The sequence below is a fragment of the Pristis pectinata genome, chromosome 9, assembly GCF_009764475.1.
Source record: "Pristis pectinata isolate sPriPec2 chromosome 9, sPriPec2.1.pri, whole genome shotgun sequence".
In the NCBI taxonomy this organism is placed as follows: Eukaryota; Metazoa; Chordata; class Chondrichthyes; order Rhinopristiformes; family Pristidae; genus Pristis; species Pristis pectinata.
Genome location: NC_067413.1, coordinates 86,909,495 through 86,927,321, shown reverse-complemented (window position 1 = coordinate 86,927,321; position 17,827 = coordinate 86,909,495). Strand labels below are relative to the sequence as shown.

At 39.8% G+C, this 17,827-nt stretch overlaps 2 protein-coding genes across 4 annotated transcripts in view; one reads left to right on the top strand and one right to left on the bottom strand.

Moving 5' to 3' along the window:
* Nucleotides 1-3,875: 3,875 nt before the first annotated feature.
* On the bottom strand, nucleotides 3,876-17,205 carry mrpl53 (mitochondrial ribosomal protein L53). The gene is made up of 3 exons (XM_052023543.1): nucleotides 17,058-17,205; nucleotides 9,129-9,241; nucleotides 3,876-4,355 (listed from the first exon to the last, which is right to left on the bottom strand). Exons 1-3 carry the CDS (start codon nucleotides 17,147-17,149, stop codon nucleotides 4,231-4,233), a joined length of 330 nt encoding a protein of 109 aa, XP_051879503.1. The 5' UTR covers nucleotides 17,150-17,205; the 3' UTR covers nucleotides 3,876-4,230.
* Nucleotides 17,206-17,433: 228 nt separating this feature from the next.
* Nucleotides 17,434-17,827, top strand: part of pag1 (phosphoprotein membrane anchor with glycosphingolipid microdomains 1) — a 106,467-nt gene continuing 106,073 nt past the window's right edge. For all 3 annotated transcript variants that reach the window (XM_052023154.1, XM_052023152.1, XM_052023151.1), the window contains exon 1: nucleotides 17,434-17,622. The gene's annotated coding sequence lies outside the window, so the exon portion shown is untranslated. The remainder of the gene's footprint in view (nucleotides 17,623-17,827) is intronic.

The window sequence follows — 17,827 nt, the reverse complement described above, 5'->3', positions numbered from 1 at the left end:
ACTGCTCTTACCTGGTATTAGCTACTATCTTCAGATTACTAAATCATGCAGCACACAATGGAAAAAGTCTCTATACCCACTGGATGTACACTGGGTAACCCCAAATTGATACAGATACTAGAATCTGATTTTCAGAAGATCTATGGTGTTTTATACAATTTTACTACTTGCATGACTCTCATTACAACAGCACATGGAAGCTGTGGTAGGACTGCAAATTAGTGTCACAAACCTGGGAAGTAGGGGGCTGCTCTTATCATCCAGAATTCATCCTTCTGGCTACCTGGCAGTTTGGTAACTCATGAGGTTGAACCCTGAAAACATGGAATTCATAATCAGGATGTTTTTCCACCTGAAAACTGTCAAAACAAAATGGGCTTTACAGGAAATAGAAATTATTAAACTGGCAGAATACTGATGCAAATATCTGCTTGTGATTCTTTTTAACCCCATTCAAACTAAGTCAAATTAAGTGGGTTTATGGAATAAACTTAGAATAACACCGCAAGATGTGAGGATACAGGATGGGGAACTACAAATGTTCCAGTTTCAGAGGAAAATATTTAAATAATACCTGATAATCACTGTTTTGCAAGTAATGAACAGGCATAGGATTTTCATGTTCCATTTTCCATATCAGCTGGCATAATCTTCTAGGCAACATAACAATGAAGAAAATCCCTTTAATTTACAGTGATGTGAAGGAAATGTTAGCCTCTATATTACTTCAGGAAATATAAATATGCTGAGACTGAAGTTCTCAAAATGGTAGCAACAGCCAAGTTGTAAAACAGACTTTGCTAATTTTATTCATGGAAAGAGATGTCTTAGGTTTAAAAAAACTGCAATACTTAAAGTTAACAATTTGAGGCAGTTTGCTCTCAAATAGACAAAGCTTGTAGACAGTGCGAGAGGAAGGTTAGGCAGGTGATAGAGAAGGGACATGCTCAGACCAACGGTTTGAGATGTGTCTATTTTAACGCAAGGAGTATTGTGAAAAAAGCGGATGAGTTTAGAGCATGGATCAGTACTTAGAGCTATGATGTGGTGGCCATTAAGGAGACTTGGACGGCTCAGGGACAGGAATGGTTACTTCAAGTGCTGGGTTTTAGATGTTTCAGAAAGGACAGGGAGGGTGGCAAAAGAGGTGGGGGCGTGGCACTGTTGATCAGAGATAGTGTCACGGCTGCAGAAAAGCTGGATGTCATGGAGGGATTATTTATGGAGTCTCTGCGGGTGGAGGTTAGGTACAGGAAGGGGTCAATAACTTTACTGGGTGTTTTTTATAGGCCGCCCAATAGTAACAGGGATATTGAGGAGCAGATAGGGAAACAGATCCTGGAAAAGTGTGATAATAACACAGTTGTAGTGATGGGAGATTTTAATTTTCCAAATATTGAGTGGCATCTCCCTAGAGCAAGGGGTTTAGATGGGGTGGAGTTTTTTAGGTGTGTTCAGGAAGGTTTCTTGACACAATATGTAGATAAGCCTACAAGAGGAGAGACTGTACTTGATTTGGTATCGGGAAATGAACCTGGTCAGGTGTCAGATCTCTCAGTGGGAGAGCGTTTTGGAGATAGTGATCATAATTCTATCTCATTTACAATAGCATTGGAGAGAGACAGGGACAGACAAGTTAGAAAAGCGTTTAATTGGAGTAAGGGGAATTATGAGGCTCTCAGGCAGGAAATTGGAAGCTTAAATTGGGAACAGATATTCTCAGGGAAAAGTATTGAAGAAATGTGGCAAGTGTTCAGGGGATATTTGTGTGGAGTTCTGCGTAGGTATATTCCAATGAGACAGGGAAGTTATGGTAGGGTACAGGAACCGTGGTGTACAAAGGTTGTAATAAATCTAGTCAAGAAGAAAAGAAAATCTTACAAAAGGTTCAGAGAGCTAAGTAATGTTAGAGATCTGGAAGACTATAAGGCTAACAGGAAGGAGCTTAAGAAGGAAATTAGGAGAGCTAGAAGGGGCCATGAGAAGGCCTTGGTGGGCAGGATTAAGGAAAACCTCAAGGCATTCTACGGGTATGTGAAGAGCAACACGATGAGACATGAAAGATTAGGACCCCATCAAGTGTAACAGTGGGATAGTGTGTGTGGATCCAGAAGAAATGGCAGAGGTACTTAATGAATACTTTACTTCAGTATTCACTATGGAAACGGATCTTGGTGATTGTAGTGATGACTTGCAGCAGACTGAAAAGCTTGAGCATGTAGATATTAAGAAAGAGGATGTGCTCGAGCTTTTGGGAAGCATCAAGTTGGATAAGTCACCGGGACCGGATGAGATTTACCCCAGGCTACTGTGGGAGGCAAGGGAGGAGATTGCTCAGCCTCTGGCGATGATCATTGCATCATCAATGGGGACAGGAGAGGTTCCAGAGGATTGGAGGGTTGCAGGTGTTGTTCCTTTATTCAAGAAAGGGAGTAGAGATAGCCCAGGAAATTATAGATCAGTGAGCCTTACTTCAGTGGTTGGTAAGTTGATGGAGAAGATCCTGAGAGGCAGGATTTATGAACATTTGGAGAGGTATAATATGATTAGAAATAGTCAGCATGGCTTTGTCAAGGACAGGTCCTGCAAGTCATTTGATAAGGTACCCCATGCAAGGCTTACTGAGAAAGTAAGGAGGCATGGGATTCAAGGGAACATTTCTTTGTGGATCCAGAACTGGCTTGCCCACAGAAGGGACAGAGTGATTGCTGACAGGTCGTATTCTGCATGGAGGTCAGTGACCAGTGGTGTACCTCAGGGATCTGTTCTGGGACCCTTACTCTTTGTGAATTCTATAAATGACCTGGGTGAGCAAGTGGAGGGATGGGTAAGTTTGCTGATGACACAAAGGTTTGAGGTGTTGTGGATAGTGTGGCGGGCTGTCAGAGGTTACAGTGGGACATAGATAGGATGCAAAACTGGGCTGAGAAGTGGCAGATGGAGTTCAACCCAGATAAGAGCGAAGTGGTTCATTTTGGTAGGTCAAATATGATGGCAGAATATAGTATTAATCGTAAGACTCTTGGCAGTGTGCAGGATCAGAGGGATCTTGGAGTCCAAGTCCACAGGACGCTCGAAGCAGCTGCACAGGTTGACTCTGTGGTGAAGAGGATATACGGTGTATTGTCCTTCATCAATCATGGAATTGACTTTAGGAGCCGAGATGTAATGTTGCAGCTATATAGGACCCCGGTCTGACCCCACTTGAAGTATTGTGCTCAGTTCTGGTCACCTCACTACGGGAAGGATGTGGAAGCCATAGAAAGGGTGCAGAAGAGATTTACAAGAACGTTGCCTGGATTAGGGAGCATGCCTTATGAAAACAGGTTGAGTGAACTTGGCCTTTTCTCCTTGGAGCGACGGAGGATGAGAGGTGTATAAGATGATAAGAGGCATTGATCGTGTGGATAGTCAGAGGCTTTTTCCCAGGGCTGAAATGGTTGCCACAAGAGGACACAGGTTTAAGGTGCTGGGGAGTAGGTACAGAGAAGATGTCCAGGGTAAGTTTTTTACTCAGAGAGTGGAATGGCCTGCCGGCAACAGTAGTGGAGGCAGGTACGATAGGGTTTTTTTAAAGAGACTTTTGGATAGGTACATGGAGCTTAGAAAAATAGAGGGCTATGGGTAAGCCTAGTAAGTTCTAAGGTAGGGACATGTTCGGCACAACTTTGTGGGCCGAAGGGCCTGTATTGTGCTGTAGGCTTTCTATGTTTCTACGTTTAATACCTTTCACCATTTTTTATCCAAATCTGAAAGTGAGGTATGTCACTGTAGTTATCCTTGGCCTTATTTCAGACTCACTGTTACATATACAAAACAACACCATAAGTCAAATTTAATACAAATATAGTTATCACTAAAGTAATGCAGTAATCTTACCTAGACAATATGTTTTATTGTAGTCAATACGTACAATAACGATAATACAGTGAGATGTCATTATTCACAACAGGGTGTTCTGATAGCAGTTGCTGAGTTATTACAATTACACAAATTCCTACTTAATCTGTATCCTATTGGACATAGCTCTGAAGGACATAAATTCTAAAATCATGACTCAGAATTCTGTTGAATGATGAACTAAGAGGAGTTTCATCATACTGGACAGTTCTATATTCAGTAAATGCTCGATTTGCAGTTTTCAAACTAAACAAATCAAAAGTCATTCAACACTTCATCAGGTTTGAATTGCCAGTGAACACGTTAACAGGAATGTTCAATGTAACATAATTAGCTTTTTTTTGATCCCGTCTCTTGTGCCTGAGGGTCTTTGGCAACACATCTCTCATTGAAAAATGATAGCATCTCTCTGGTTGTCAAGTTTGCTGCCTTCATTATCAAGTTTTCTCCATCATCTGTTAAAAGGCAAAAAATACACTTTTATAAATGAAATTAGTTATTGTTATTGAACCCTAAAATAAACAAGCCAAACCATGAGAGGTCCATGTTCTTTCTGGACATTCATATAACTTACATCATTAAATATAATCTGAGAGTTTAATTTTTCATGAATATGGAAACTAGGTCTGTACATCATCAAAATAAATGTTTTGGAATGAAATAGACCCTAAAGTGGAAGAGAAAATTCATAGGCAATAACTTTGAATGTACCCTTAAGCTAGAGAAGATAGGCATAAGAAAACCCAATTTTCAGTTTCAGTTACATCCTCTGATATTTTTCCAAGCTGAGACAGCTGCCTGAAAATAACTTTTCTTCAAAAATAAGCGGAACACAGGATGCACCCAGTGGTTGTGATAAAGTTGTTTTTAAATTCAGCACTACTAGCCAGAGGCACAAATATACTTGGAGTGGCTGAATTTATTTCTATGGAGATAGTGCAACAGTTTCCAACTCCCAGAAGATTCAGCTGAAAACAAAACAAAGGCCAGATTCCTAGAATGCTGGGACCGCCATAGGGGAGAAATAAAGTTGACTAGGTTTGCATTCACTAGAAGAATGAGAGCTGAACCTTACAAAATTCCAACAGAGGTAAACAAACTGACTAGTTGACGTTAACAATTGGTTAAGTAAATGTTACACCAGTGGCACTTTTTAGATTTCCACTGCTGCCCCAGAGGGCTATAGAAGCCAAGTTGCTGAATATATTTAAGGAGAAAGGTAAATTTCCAGTTGCAAAAAATATCAAGGGGTATAAGGAGAGAGTGGGAACATGATACTGAGATAATCTGCTGAGTTCCTCCAGCATCATAGTGTTTTTCACTGAGATAATCAGCCTTGATCATACTGAGTGGCTAGCCATCCACCACAACGAAGGGTGGTGAAAGCCAAGTCTGGCCTGATAATAGAAATGATTAATACCATCAGTGCACTATTATCTGCTTATAATTTACAGACTATGGAATGGTCCCAAAGATTTTGCAAACATAAATCTTGCAGTGTCTTTGTTCTTTATATGTGTGAATGCTTATCAGGATTCTCTGTAGCTTTAAAAATCAATTTTCAATTGATGGTTCTGTTTAATTGTGAAGTTGCTCATTTAATTTTCTCATGTATCCATATCACCATCAAAACAGTACAAATGTTTATAAACTAATAGTTATCCAATACTATTTAGTTGTCTTTTTTTCTATGGCATCTCTGTACAAGCTCAAGGTGAATGAAGAACTCCAAGGATCACATAAATGTTTTCCTTCAGAAATCAGTCCCCAACATGACATGCAGGCAAAGTGTTGTTTTCAGTTTCGTCTACAAATTCCATACTGTCACAGAAATGTCCACTTCTTCCCCTTGTACCTATATGAAGCACTGAGATGTTTTCTTTGTTAGAAGAGCTATATAAATGCAACTTATTGTTCTAAATGCAGATTCCTTTTGAAATATTTTAATAAGTTCAAGGAAATAAAGTTAAACTACTTTACCACTATTTAATTTCTACCTTCTTATCCTTTTGGGTCATTTTAATTATTGGGAATTTTTCTACAAATGATTAAATTCACTATTAGTAATGTATTTACTGTATACAGGAATTTAAGAATATGCCCACACAGTACCACTTACTCAATACATAAGCAATGTAATTAGGCTGTCTATCTGATGGAATAATTGAAACTTTAGAAAATGCATTTAAAATCCTATTCAGAGAGATAACATTTCAAATCAATTCCTCATTAACAAAAAAAGTGATGTTCAATTTCTTGTACAACTACACAGCTTAAGAAGTCTCATCGAAGCTCAGACAGTTGTACTAAAAACTTAAAATAATACATAACTAAATATTTAAAGAATGGATGGATTAAATAGAAAAAATATTAAACCAGATGCAGATTTTTGACATAAAGAGAGAATCCACTCTTACATAGGAAGCTGCAGCATTATGCAGTCATTTACAGTATGTTACGTGTACATATTTTTCCACATTCCCAGTTTCTCTTAGTACTAATTACTTGAGGGCATTGAAAAGCAGAACTGATAAGAGAGTGGGGGAAGGGGTACAGATTGCTTCTTGCTAAATCGTCACCAATGCTACTGTTGATGCATGTGGGACAATGAACATTCCCTCTTGAATTATTCCTCTCTAGCAAGCAGACATTTGACCTCTGCAGTACACTTAGCAATACAAATGATGTTGGAGAACTCTGGTTAATGTTTCACATGAAGTCTGACATAAATTGGCAGCCACCCACAGAGGAAATTACTAAAAGGTAAATCATTAAGTGTTTTAGGGATAGTTTTAAAAGCCACATGATTTTGGAGAGGCAAAGAGAGTTGGAGAGAGAATTATAGATCTTAAGGCATAGAGGCAAAAATACAGGGATGCATGCAAGAGGCAGAATTTAGAAAAATGAGAATAAAAAAATTGCAAATGCTGGAATTCTGAAATAAGAACAGAAAGTGCTGGAAAAACTCAGCAGGTGAGGCAGCATCTGTGTAATGAGAAACAGTTAACCTTTCAGGTTCAGGGCCTGCATCAGAACTGAGAGAGAAACAAGTGAGTCTAGGTAGCAGAGGAGGAGGGGACTGAGTGGAACAAAGGGAATTTCTCACAGGGTAACATAATGTGACAGTTACGGGGCAGTTAATATCAGATTTAACTTCCTTGTGTATTGTGCTGCTAATGTTGTATAGTCTCTGTAATACTGTATAGTCTCTGTAATATGGTATAATGTGAGCTACTAGGACATGCCCAGCAGGACAACAATAAAAAAAATGGATGGCGATGAAGGCAAAAGTGGCCAGTTTTCAAACAAGCAGAAAGAAAGAGTAAGTTATCTAAAGTTGGAGAATTCAATATTGAGCCCTGTAGACTGCAATGTGCCCAGGTGGAAGACAGGATATTGTTTCTTGAGCCTGCATTGGACCTCATTGTAACAGTGCAGGAAAGTGGCAGGCAACCAAAGTCATTCCTGTAGACTGAACGCAGATGTTCCGCAAAAGAATTACCCAATTTGTGTTTGGTTTCTCCAATGAAGAGGGGCATACAAAAAATCAATAGGAAAATGAGTTTTTGGAGAGAAAAATATCACAGAACCTTGTTCCCCAGTCAAAATGATATAAGCATATTTTTTTTTAAATGTGTAGCAAGTTATGATCTAGAACACGTTGTTTCAAAAAGACTAAAGAAAACAGGTTCAGTAATACAATTCAGAAGTGCACAGCTCCAAGACCATAGCTCACTGAAGGCGGCCTAGCAAGAACATAGGGTGGTAAAGAAGACATATGGCATGTTTGCCTTCATTGGTCAGGGCATTTAGTATAAGAGTCAGGAAGTCATGCTGCAGCTATATAAAACTTTGGTTAGGCCGCACTTGGAGTATTGTGTGCAATTCTGATTTGTCCCATACAGGAAGGACATGGAGGCTTTGGAGAGAGAGAAGAAGTTTACCAGGATGCAGCCTGGATTAGAGGGTATGACCTATAATGAGAAGTTGGACAAGTTGTGTTGTTTTCTCTGGAGCGTCAGAGGCTGAAGGAGACCTGATAGAAGTTTAGAAGATGAGAGGCATAGATAAGGTAGACAGTCAGAATCTTTTTCCCAGGGTAGAAATGTTGAGTACTAGAGGACATGCATTTAAGGTGAGAGGGGAAAAGTTAAAGGAGATGTGCGGGGCAAGCTCTTTTTTGTCTGGAACAGGATGCTGGGGGGAGTGGTGGAAGCAGATATGATAGTGACATTTAAGAGGCTGTTAGACAGACACGTGAACATGCAGGGAATAGAGGGATATAGATCATATACAGGCAGAAGAGAATCAGTTCAATTTGGCATGGTGTTCGGCACAGACGTTGTGGGCCAAAGGGCCGGTTCCTGTGCTGTACTGTTCTATGTTCTAAAAGTGAACTGAATAAACAGTAGAAAGCAAAAATTAGAACAGCTGTGGGGAACAGACAGAAGAATGGGACTAATTGGATGAGCTTATAGATGGGTTGAACTATCTCCTTCTGTACAGTGTCATTCTACGATTCTATTTTATCATTGTGATTCCAGGCACTCAAGGCAAGGACCAAGTATGAACAGAGAGTGCCAGTCATCAGCTGAGTAAGGGAAGCAACTTCAAAATGAATTCTGTCTATAAAGTTATAGCATTGCGCAATTCATGTTGTTGCATGATATGAGCAACAAAGGATTTATCTCATTGGAAAACAGTGTTCTGTATTTGTATTTAATGAAAAGTGATTTTTTTTCTACCACATGTAGAGTAATAAGAATGTAACTGAAAAATGCTTAGTTTCTTAATCTACTGATTAGTAACTTTTCCCATCAAACAATGTTTTGAAACTTATTTCAGATAAAATGCACCTCCAACAATACTTCTGGTACTAGCTCCATTATAGACAATTTAATATAAAATGGAAAAAAAGTGCATAAATGTACATAATCAAGTTTTGTGACAATATAAAAATTTCCAGAGTTTCAGCTGCGATAGTCCATTACACTGATCAATGTAGCTCAAGAACTCATCACAGGGTGATACTAATCAAGAAAAGTAATTTATCGTCAAGAGCTGAAATTATCCAGCAGTTATCCAACAATCAATCATAGGAAAATTACATTTGTCTCCTGACATTGAAGCTAACATTAAGTGAAAAATGTAGAACGGATGTGGGCTTCCTTTTATCATTTTTGATAAGGCTACACTTTTAATAAACTAAAATGGGAAGCAAAACTTACTGAATGTTATAGTTATTACAGGCTCTGTCTCATCATGCTTTACATCAGCTACAATCCGACAGTTGGAGTTTGTTTGGCGTACCTTTTCTGTTCCTATTGCGGCAAGAAACTCTCTACGAAACAAGTTGGAAAAGAAATGTAAATGAACATAAACCATGCCAAAATGTTAAACTGCTAACAGGTTTTTCATGCTTTTTTTTGTGCTGGTGTCACATTTATATTTCATGCCAAGTTTCAAAGAAAATTGTCTCAAATTCTATAGCAGTTGTTATATCCCACAGTCTATGTTTATTTATATGACAGGTCTTCTAAATACACTATTAACTGCATATATAAATACATAAAATAATAAACCTATTCCAGCTTTTACAAAATGCGATAACCAATTTATGAATGTAAACCTTCCAAAGTACTAAACTACAAAATTTTCCCCAAATTTTAATATAATAGCTTCTTTGAAGTATGCCATGATATTATATAATATTATGATATTACATTATTCAAACTGCAAAATTATTAAATCACAGGATGTCTGGAGAAGGTTCATTATCAGAGGTATCATCTCTGATGCTAAACCATAGTCTTATCCGTACATTTAGATGAGATTTAAAGATCCCATGATTACTGTCTACAAGTAAATCTCACTGAGATATCACAATAGGGAAATCGGCTGTTTGTCTCAACTGGTCGAAGCCAGTACTTGTACTTCACACACTAATTACTATCAGCATGGATGGAGAGGGTGGAGGAGGGGAACCCATGATTACTGTCTACAAGTAAATCTCACTGAGATATCACAATAGGGAAATCGGCTGTTTGTCTCAACTGGTCGAAGCCAGTACTTGTACTTCACACACTAATTACTATCAGCATGGATGGAGAGGGTGGAGGAGGGGAAAAGAGGCATGGTGATGGGGGTCAGGTAGATCGGGAGGAGAGAGAGAAGAGACAAAGGGAGATCAGTTACTGGAATTTTGAGAATTCAATGATCATGCTGCCAGGTTGTAGGCTACTCAGGCAGAATATGAGGTGCTGTTTCTCTAGTTTGCATTTAGCCTCAACTTGGCAGTTGGAGGAGGCCGAAGGCAGATACGTTGGTGTGGGAATGGGGAGGAGAATTAAAATGGCTGGCAACTGGGACATCCAGACAGCCATGGCACTCTAAGGTGCTCGGCTAAGCAGTTGCCCAGTTTGCATCCAATCTCATCCATGTAGAAAAGGCCACAACGGGAGCACCAGATGCAAATAAATAACATGCTGGGAATTGCCAATGAAAGACTGCCTCACCTGGAGGGCTGTTTAGTGCTTTGGATGGTTGTGAGGGAGGAGGTGTAGGGACAGGTGTTTTACCGCTTGAGGTTACAGGGAAGAGTGCCTGGGAAGGACAGTGGGTGGGGAGGGATGAGAGGACCAGGGAGTCACAGAGAAAGTGATCCCTGTGGAAAGCTGAAAGGGAAGGGGAAGATGTGGTTGGTGGTGGGATCCTTCTGTAGCTGGCAGAAGTTGGGAAGAATAATATGCTGGATGCGTAGGCTAGTGGGGTGAGAGGTGAGGACCAGGGAAACTCTGTCCTTGTTCTGCCTGGGGTGGGGGAGGGGGGAATGGGGTAAGGGCAGAAGTGCAAAAACTAGAGGAGATGCCAGTGAGGGCTCCATCAATAACAGTGGGAGGGAAGTCCCATTTTCTGAAAAAGGAGGACATCTCAGATGTCCTAAAATGGAAGCCCTCATCTCAAGAACAGATACGGCAGAGATGGAGGAACTGAGAAAAGGGAATGGCGTCCTCATACATTTTGCCATACTGAATTTCATTTACTATTCATCTGCTGATACTTCAAATCTGTTTTTGTCTTCCTTGATGCAGTCTTCCACATTATCATTTGTGCTTTTACCCTGCAAATGTGCACCATTCAAAATGTTGGCACTCTAATTGATGAGTTCGAAACAGAAACACAATATGATAAACATAAGCATTCCCTACAGGACTTATGTCAGTCTGAGAAGCTTCTTAATTCTATGTGTCTTCTGTTTTATAGCCTTCTGCCTATCCATTTGCCCATGTTTCCTGGTTTCTCACATCAGAGGCCTTATCCCAGGGTTCTTATCTAAGACATTACAAAGCCCTTTTGAAAGGCTGTGCACACAACATGAACTGAATTGTGCTTGCCCACTTTATTTTTTTACTTTAAAGAATTCATTTGTTAAGTATGACCTTTTTAAAAATCTATACTCCTTTTCTCATATTTGCTAATGACACAGGAGGGAATTTGGCCCATCAAGTCTATGCCAGTTTTTGCAGCAATCCCATCCTCTCAATTTACTTCCCTGTAACCTATTATCTCTCAGATTCTCCTATTACCCACCTGTACCGGGATGATTTACGGTGACCAATTAACCAACCAACCAGCATACCTTTCAGTTGTGAGAGGAAACTGGAGCAACCCAGGGAAACCCACACAGTCAAAGGGAGAACATGCAAACTCCACACAGACAGAACTGGAAGCTAGAATTCAACCCAGGTCACTGGAACTGTTGGACAGCATCACTGTTTTAATATGTGTCTTGAGATATTTTGCTGCCTGATACAACGATCTTACCTGAAATATCTTTTCCTCTTACTAACATTAAGATAATCAGTTGAGACTTTCCTGGATTAGTTCTTTTGTCTGCTGAGAGAAATAACTTACTCTTCACCAACCCTCTATTGTCATTCCTTTGCTGAATAAATAAATGACAATCAATCACTACTTCTGCCATCTCCTTTCAGTTACTTTGAACATTTGCATGTACCCCATATGATATCCTGGTTTTGCCCTCCTCCTATTGGCCTGGTATCTCCCGTATCAATTGTTATAATGACCTAGTCTTAGAAGCACTGGCATCCACTTCACAAACCATGGCCTGGAGACTTTTCATAGGCTTCAACTGATCCATGCAAAATTAATTTTGAAGGCCATACCTAATGCTGCTTCTCCACTTTGAGCTGTTGGAGGCCATGGGTACCCAGGGGTCAAATGAATTTACAAACTAGGAGAAGTAGGCTACCTGTTCCACTACCCAGATGTTCGTCCCATCAGGTCCCCCATCTGTGAGAGAGTTGCATTTTCTCAAGGAGGCTTTGAGGACATCCTTGAATCTTTTCCTCTGTCCATCCAGAAATCTCTTCTCAGGACAAAGCTCAGAACAGAGTGACTGCTTCAGGTGTCTGTGTTGAACATGTGAATAACATAGCCTGCCCAACAGAATCAACCATGTGCAAATGTTGGCCTATAAAAGGGCGCTGATATTGGTTTTCTTATCCAACCTATGGATATGGAGGATTTTGTGGAGACAGCATTGATCCTGCTGTCTTTCCAGTGCCTGGGGGTAGCTGTTGTAGTTAGCCTAAGTCTCAAGAGGACAATAATTATTGCTGCCCAGTAGATCACGAGCTTTGTGCCAAATTTGTCTAGATCTTCAAATACCTTTTCCTCAGCTGGCCAAAGGCTGTATTGCTGCATTAAAGAGGTGATTTTCACCACTTATGCCTGCCTTAGCTGAGAGGTGGCTCTTGAAATATAGGAATGAGTTGGTAGAGGACCTTAGTCTTGTGAATGTTATGTGTAATATGTTTCAGTGACTTGGAGCTTGGCACGCATTGTTTTCATTCTGCAGTTTGATTATTGAATTGGGGTGATTACAGTACTTTAGTGGAGACAGTAAGCTGAATGGTTTTCCATTAGTCATGGAGATTAGCTCCACTGCAGCAAGAAGTTGTTTTTATATGAGCTGCAGCATTGCAGGGAGAAAGACTGAACAAAGTTTTGGCTTGCTGGAACCTTGCTGAATACTGGTCTTGACTAAAAACACCATTACAAACTGCACAATTCCTGAATCAACTGGCCCCCAATTTTTTCAGCTGCCTTCAACGCCAATCCAGTGGAAACCCGAGAAATGAAGTGGGGGGGGGGGGGGTAAGTTTTTCAACAGAGAGTGGTGGTTATCTGTAATGAGCTCCCAGAGGAGGTGGTATAGGCAGATACAATTACAACCTTTAAAAGACATTTGAACACGTACCAGAATAGGAAAGGTGTTGAGGGGGTCACAAGCCCAATTCAGGCAAATGAAATTAGCACAGATAGGCATTGTAGTTGGCATGAACAAGGTGGGCCAAAAGGACCTGTTCCTGTGCTTTACAATTCTATGATTCTCTATGATTCTGTGAAAACATAAAAATTTTGGAGTAGGCCACTTGGCCCCTTGAGCCTATCCTGCCTTTCAATATAATCATGACTGATCTGCCCAAGGTTTCAATTCCACTTTTGTGCCAGCTCTCCATAGCCCTGAACTTCCCAATCTTTTAAAAATCTACCTTCTTTTTAAATACGTCTAATGATATAGCCTCCACAATCCTCTGGGTAGAGAATTCTAGAGATTTACCACCCTTTGTGTGAAGAAATTCCTATGCACCTCGGTTTTAAATGGCCACCCCCTTTTTATTTTGTTTTTATGTTCCTTGGTTTGAGGATGTTTGAACAAATTGGAAACATCTCACCGTCTATCCACTCATGTGCCCTTTGAATGTGTGTTTCAATGAGACACTCCTCATTCTTCCATACTCCAAAGAATACAGATCCAACTTCAATAGCTCCTTGTGATAGGTCAACCTCTCATCATTGGAATTAGTTTAGTGAATCTCTTTTGGACTGCCTCCAATTCTAATATATCCTTCCTTAAATAAGATGACCAAAACAGTGCACAATCCTCATTAGTATCCTATACTATTGTAACAATACTATTTCTGACCTAGCCCCCTTGCAATAAAATCCAATATGATATTTTCCTCCTTGCTGTACCTGCATGCTGACTTTTTGTGATTTATTCACAAGAACATCCAGATCTCTCTGCACTTCACTCATTTGCAATTTCTCTCCATTTAGATAATAGTCTGCCTTTTAATTACTCTTATTGAACTGCATGAACATTGAATAACGCTTTCCCACATTAAACTCCGTTTGCCAAGTTTTCACCCCCTCACTCAACCCATCTATATCCTGTTGCAAGATCCAAATATCCTCATCGCAACATGCAGTCCCACCAATTTTAGGGTTATCGATAAACTACTACACCTTACACTCTGCCCCCTCCTCCAGGTCATTAATATAAATAGTAAATAACTTAAGGCTATCAACTAATTGAGGGAACTCCACTAGTTACCTTCAAATAGCCTGAAAAAGACCCAGTTATTTTGACTCTGTCTTTCATATGATAACCACTCTTCAGTCCTTGACAATATACTTTTCTCAATCCCACGAGCAGGAGAGGAGCTGAGTGTATCTGTCAATAACTTTTGGATTTATGCATTGAACTGTTCATATGCAAAGTCTAAAATAGTTATCACTTAGCCCTGTAATAATGGGAGAACTGATACCCTCATAACAAAAATCAAGGTCAATATCTCCCTTGACTTTGTGTGTTGTCATTTCCATTTAGTCTCCAGTGAAAAATGAGGCAAAATATGTACTTCAGTATCATCTCTTCTGAGTCTGTATCATCCCCAACCGGTCCTATATCTACACTAATTTTCATCTTATTACTTATGCCTATATTATTCTAGCTATTTTAGCAAAGTGTGATACTTTCATGTCATGCCTCCTCTATTCTTTCCCAACTACCCTTTTACCCCTTTCCTAATGCCATCTTATTATTTCTTTTTGTTGTCCTTTTCACTGTTTAATTCATCCTTCTTTAGAGTGAATTTTGTCCACAGTTTACACAAGATATCGTATTTTCTGATAACATCATTATTTATTCAGAATTATACACTTTGCCTGGAATCACCTATTGTTTCCACTTAAGTTTTGACCACTACATAACTGTAGCATCAAGAAAAACACTTTCTCTTTAAAGCAAATTTAAACAGTGACATTACAGAGAGATACTCCTCCTCCTCAAGAGCTCTAGATTAGTTAACTAACTTTAAACTTGATTTATAAATATTGCTCCAAATCAGCCATAAAAAGATCTTAGTTACTTATTCCCTGTTAATTTCTCTGCAAAAAAAATGATCTTTGTGTTACCAATCTCCCTAAAATATTTTCTTAAATTTTGCATCTCGACTATTACCCCTGAGCTGTTACCCCATAATTACTTTTCCTATCTGCTCTGATTCATTTCCTGCTACTAGATCTGGCTCTGCTTCTACATATCAGGTTAGAACATTCTGTGTTGTCTCACTGTAGAAACTTCATCACTTCTCTTTTATGCACTCTCCCCAAAAGTTTATTTGGAGCAGCCAAAATTTCCCACAATTATATGCATTTACTCAACCCCAAATCTGCCTATTTCTTTCTTCCCATATTCCTTATCAACTAGTTGCTCCTAATTATATGATTAATCCCTCTTGTCCTTGATCACATTTCATTGATATTATTTTGATCTATTCATTACTTACGTTCTTTCTTGCTACTTCCATTATGTTATTTCTGATTAAAACAGCAACTCTTCTCCCTCCTCTAATCCTTTCTTCTGTCACTTTCACATACATTAAAACCAACAACATTTTTTATAATCCCTCTCATACCTATTTCATTACTTTTTACTCCAGTCCCTGTATTTTGATGCTAATACTTTTACATTCCCATATAGCCAATCTGATTCTGTCTTATTTTTCATGATTACATTTTTCCCTAAGATAATTTATTACTTTCATATAGATATTTCTTTTCCTTGATTTATTATCTTTTTGTAATGGCCTATACAATCATCCTTTCTTTCATTGCATTGTTATTATTATATCCACTTTAAGCTTTACTTACACTATTTTGGAGTTCCTTCTAAATTACTCTTCTGCTAGGACCTCAGTCCTGGCTGTACAGCTCATTCCAGACCCAGCAGTTTATGAACTAGAATCCCTTCTTCTCACACAAGTCAGTTTTTTGCTTTTTTCTCCTTCCGCCATTAGCACATAACTAAAGTGGATTATTACCCTTGATCTACTTTTTGTACAAAAGAGGGCACAGTTGTAGATGACACTGGGACAACCAGAGGGTTTTACTGGAAGACAATTATGGAAAGACAAAGTTCATGTTTCAAGTCAATGACTTTTCCATGTAGCAGATCCAAATTTTAAACACTTAAAATGGGCAGAAGCTAAAGAATCCTCAGCACAAACTTAAATCCAGCATTCTGTTCTAGTAAGCAGACCGTTTTTATTTGAGTTAATTCACTTCAGTTAAATAAATTTGGTTGTTTTGTGATACACGTGATTGCTCTAATATTAAAAAAAACTTATTTTATATTTTGATACTATTGTTTGAGCGCCTTTGAATGTTTGTGAATGCTGGAGAGCTTTAATAGCTAGTCAGCCTACAGATAGGACTCACTACCAGTCAAAACCGTTTTGGGTGCAGAGCCAGCCACTTGTCCTAACCATGACCTGTGCAAAACCTCTCCAACTGCCCTCCCATCGATATGAAACCGTGTGATGCAAGGACAGGAGATCCAGCTCCATTAACTTTGTTAAATTTTCCCCACTGATCCTGTCCGACTACCTTGAATGCTTCCAGTATATTTTTTTGTCAATTTATTTTACGGGCAAAATTCGGGAGTTTCTACAAAGGTGTAAAGAGATTAGCAAAGGTAAAACTGGTTTCTTTAACATAATGTTCCTTCCAGACATCAATGTGCGGTTGATAATTCTCCTCCACAGACAGCAATTGTTAACAATCTACTGTTAATTTTAATTCTGAGAATGACAGATTGCTCACCAAGTGTACCTGGGCATGTGGGACAAGGCTGGGATTATGGATTAGCTCACAAATCAGGCATGACTTCACTTGATAGGGAAACAGGCTCCAGCAGCTAAATGGAAATATAATGGCCTATTCCTAACCTAAAATCACCCAGCAAACAACTGGAGGATGAGTTTTATTCTGAAGGGCTTCCCTACCTGGCGCTTCGGACATTGGACTGGAAAGGACAGAACTGCACGCTGATATCTTTCACGGTTTTCAACACCACCTTCACCCTGCCCGCCGCCATTTCACCGCTCTCGGCGTTTGCAACCGGTCGCCGAGTGGCGCACGTGACCCTGGTCTCGCAGTGCAGGCTGGGAGTTGTAGTCCGGCTGCCGGATCCTGGGTCTGTCACTGCGCAGGTGCCTGTGTGGTTTTTCCTTTGCTTCTCATGTACCCGTTTTTTTAATTCCTCCCCCCCCCCCCAGAGCGCGCAGGCGCACTCGTGCTCTGCCCAGCTGTTTGCAGGGGGTTGTGTCTGGTCCAATGTGTGGGAGGAGCAGCAGGGAGGTAAGAAAGGGAGCTGGAGGCAGGCAGACTGGCAAGCTCTGTAAGAACTGCATAGGGAAAGCGAGACCGCTATTCTCTCCATGCAGTGTTGCAATCTACTGCTTCAAGTAGTATTTGTGCAGCGCTCAAGCCGCCAGTGCCTTTAATTTCCAACAACTCGGGCGAGGAACCGCTGCGCGTATTAGAGGACTCGTTCGACCTTTTTCCGTGGCAAGTTTTCCCTTTTTTTAAATGCTTTACAGCTGGATTTGTAAAATATAGATAAAAAATAAATTGGGCATAATACTAGGTAATAATATCTAGAATGACTCGTAGGTTTCTCACGCCGAGGGCAGTTTTTAGATGTTGATGTACAGTACAGGGCTGTGTAATACTTTGTTGCTTGAGAATACAATGAAAAAGACTGATGTGGAAT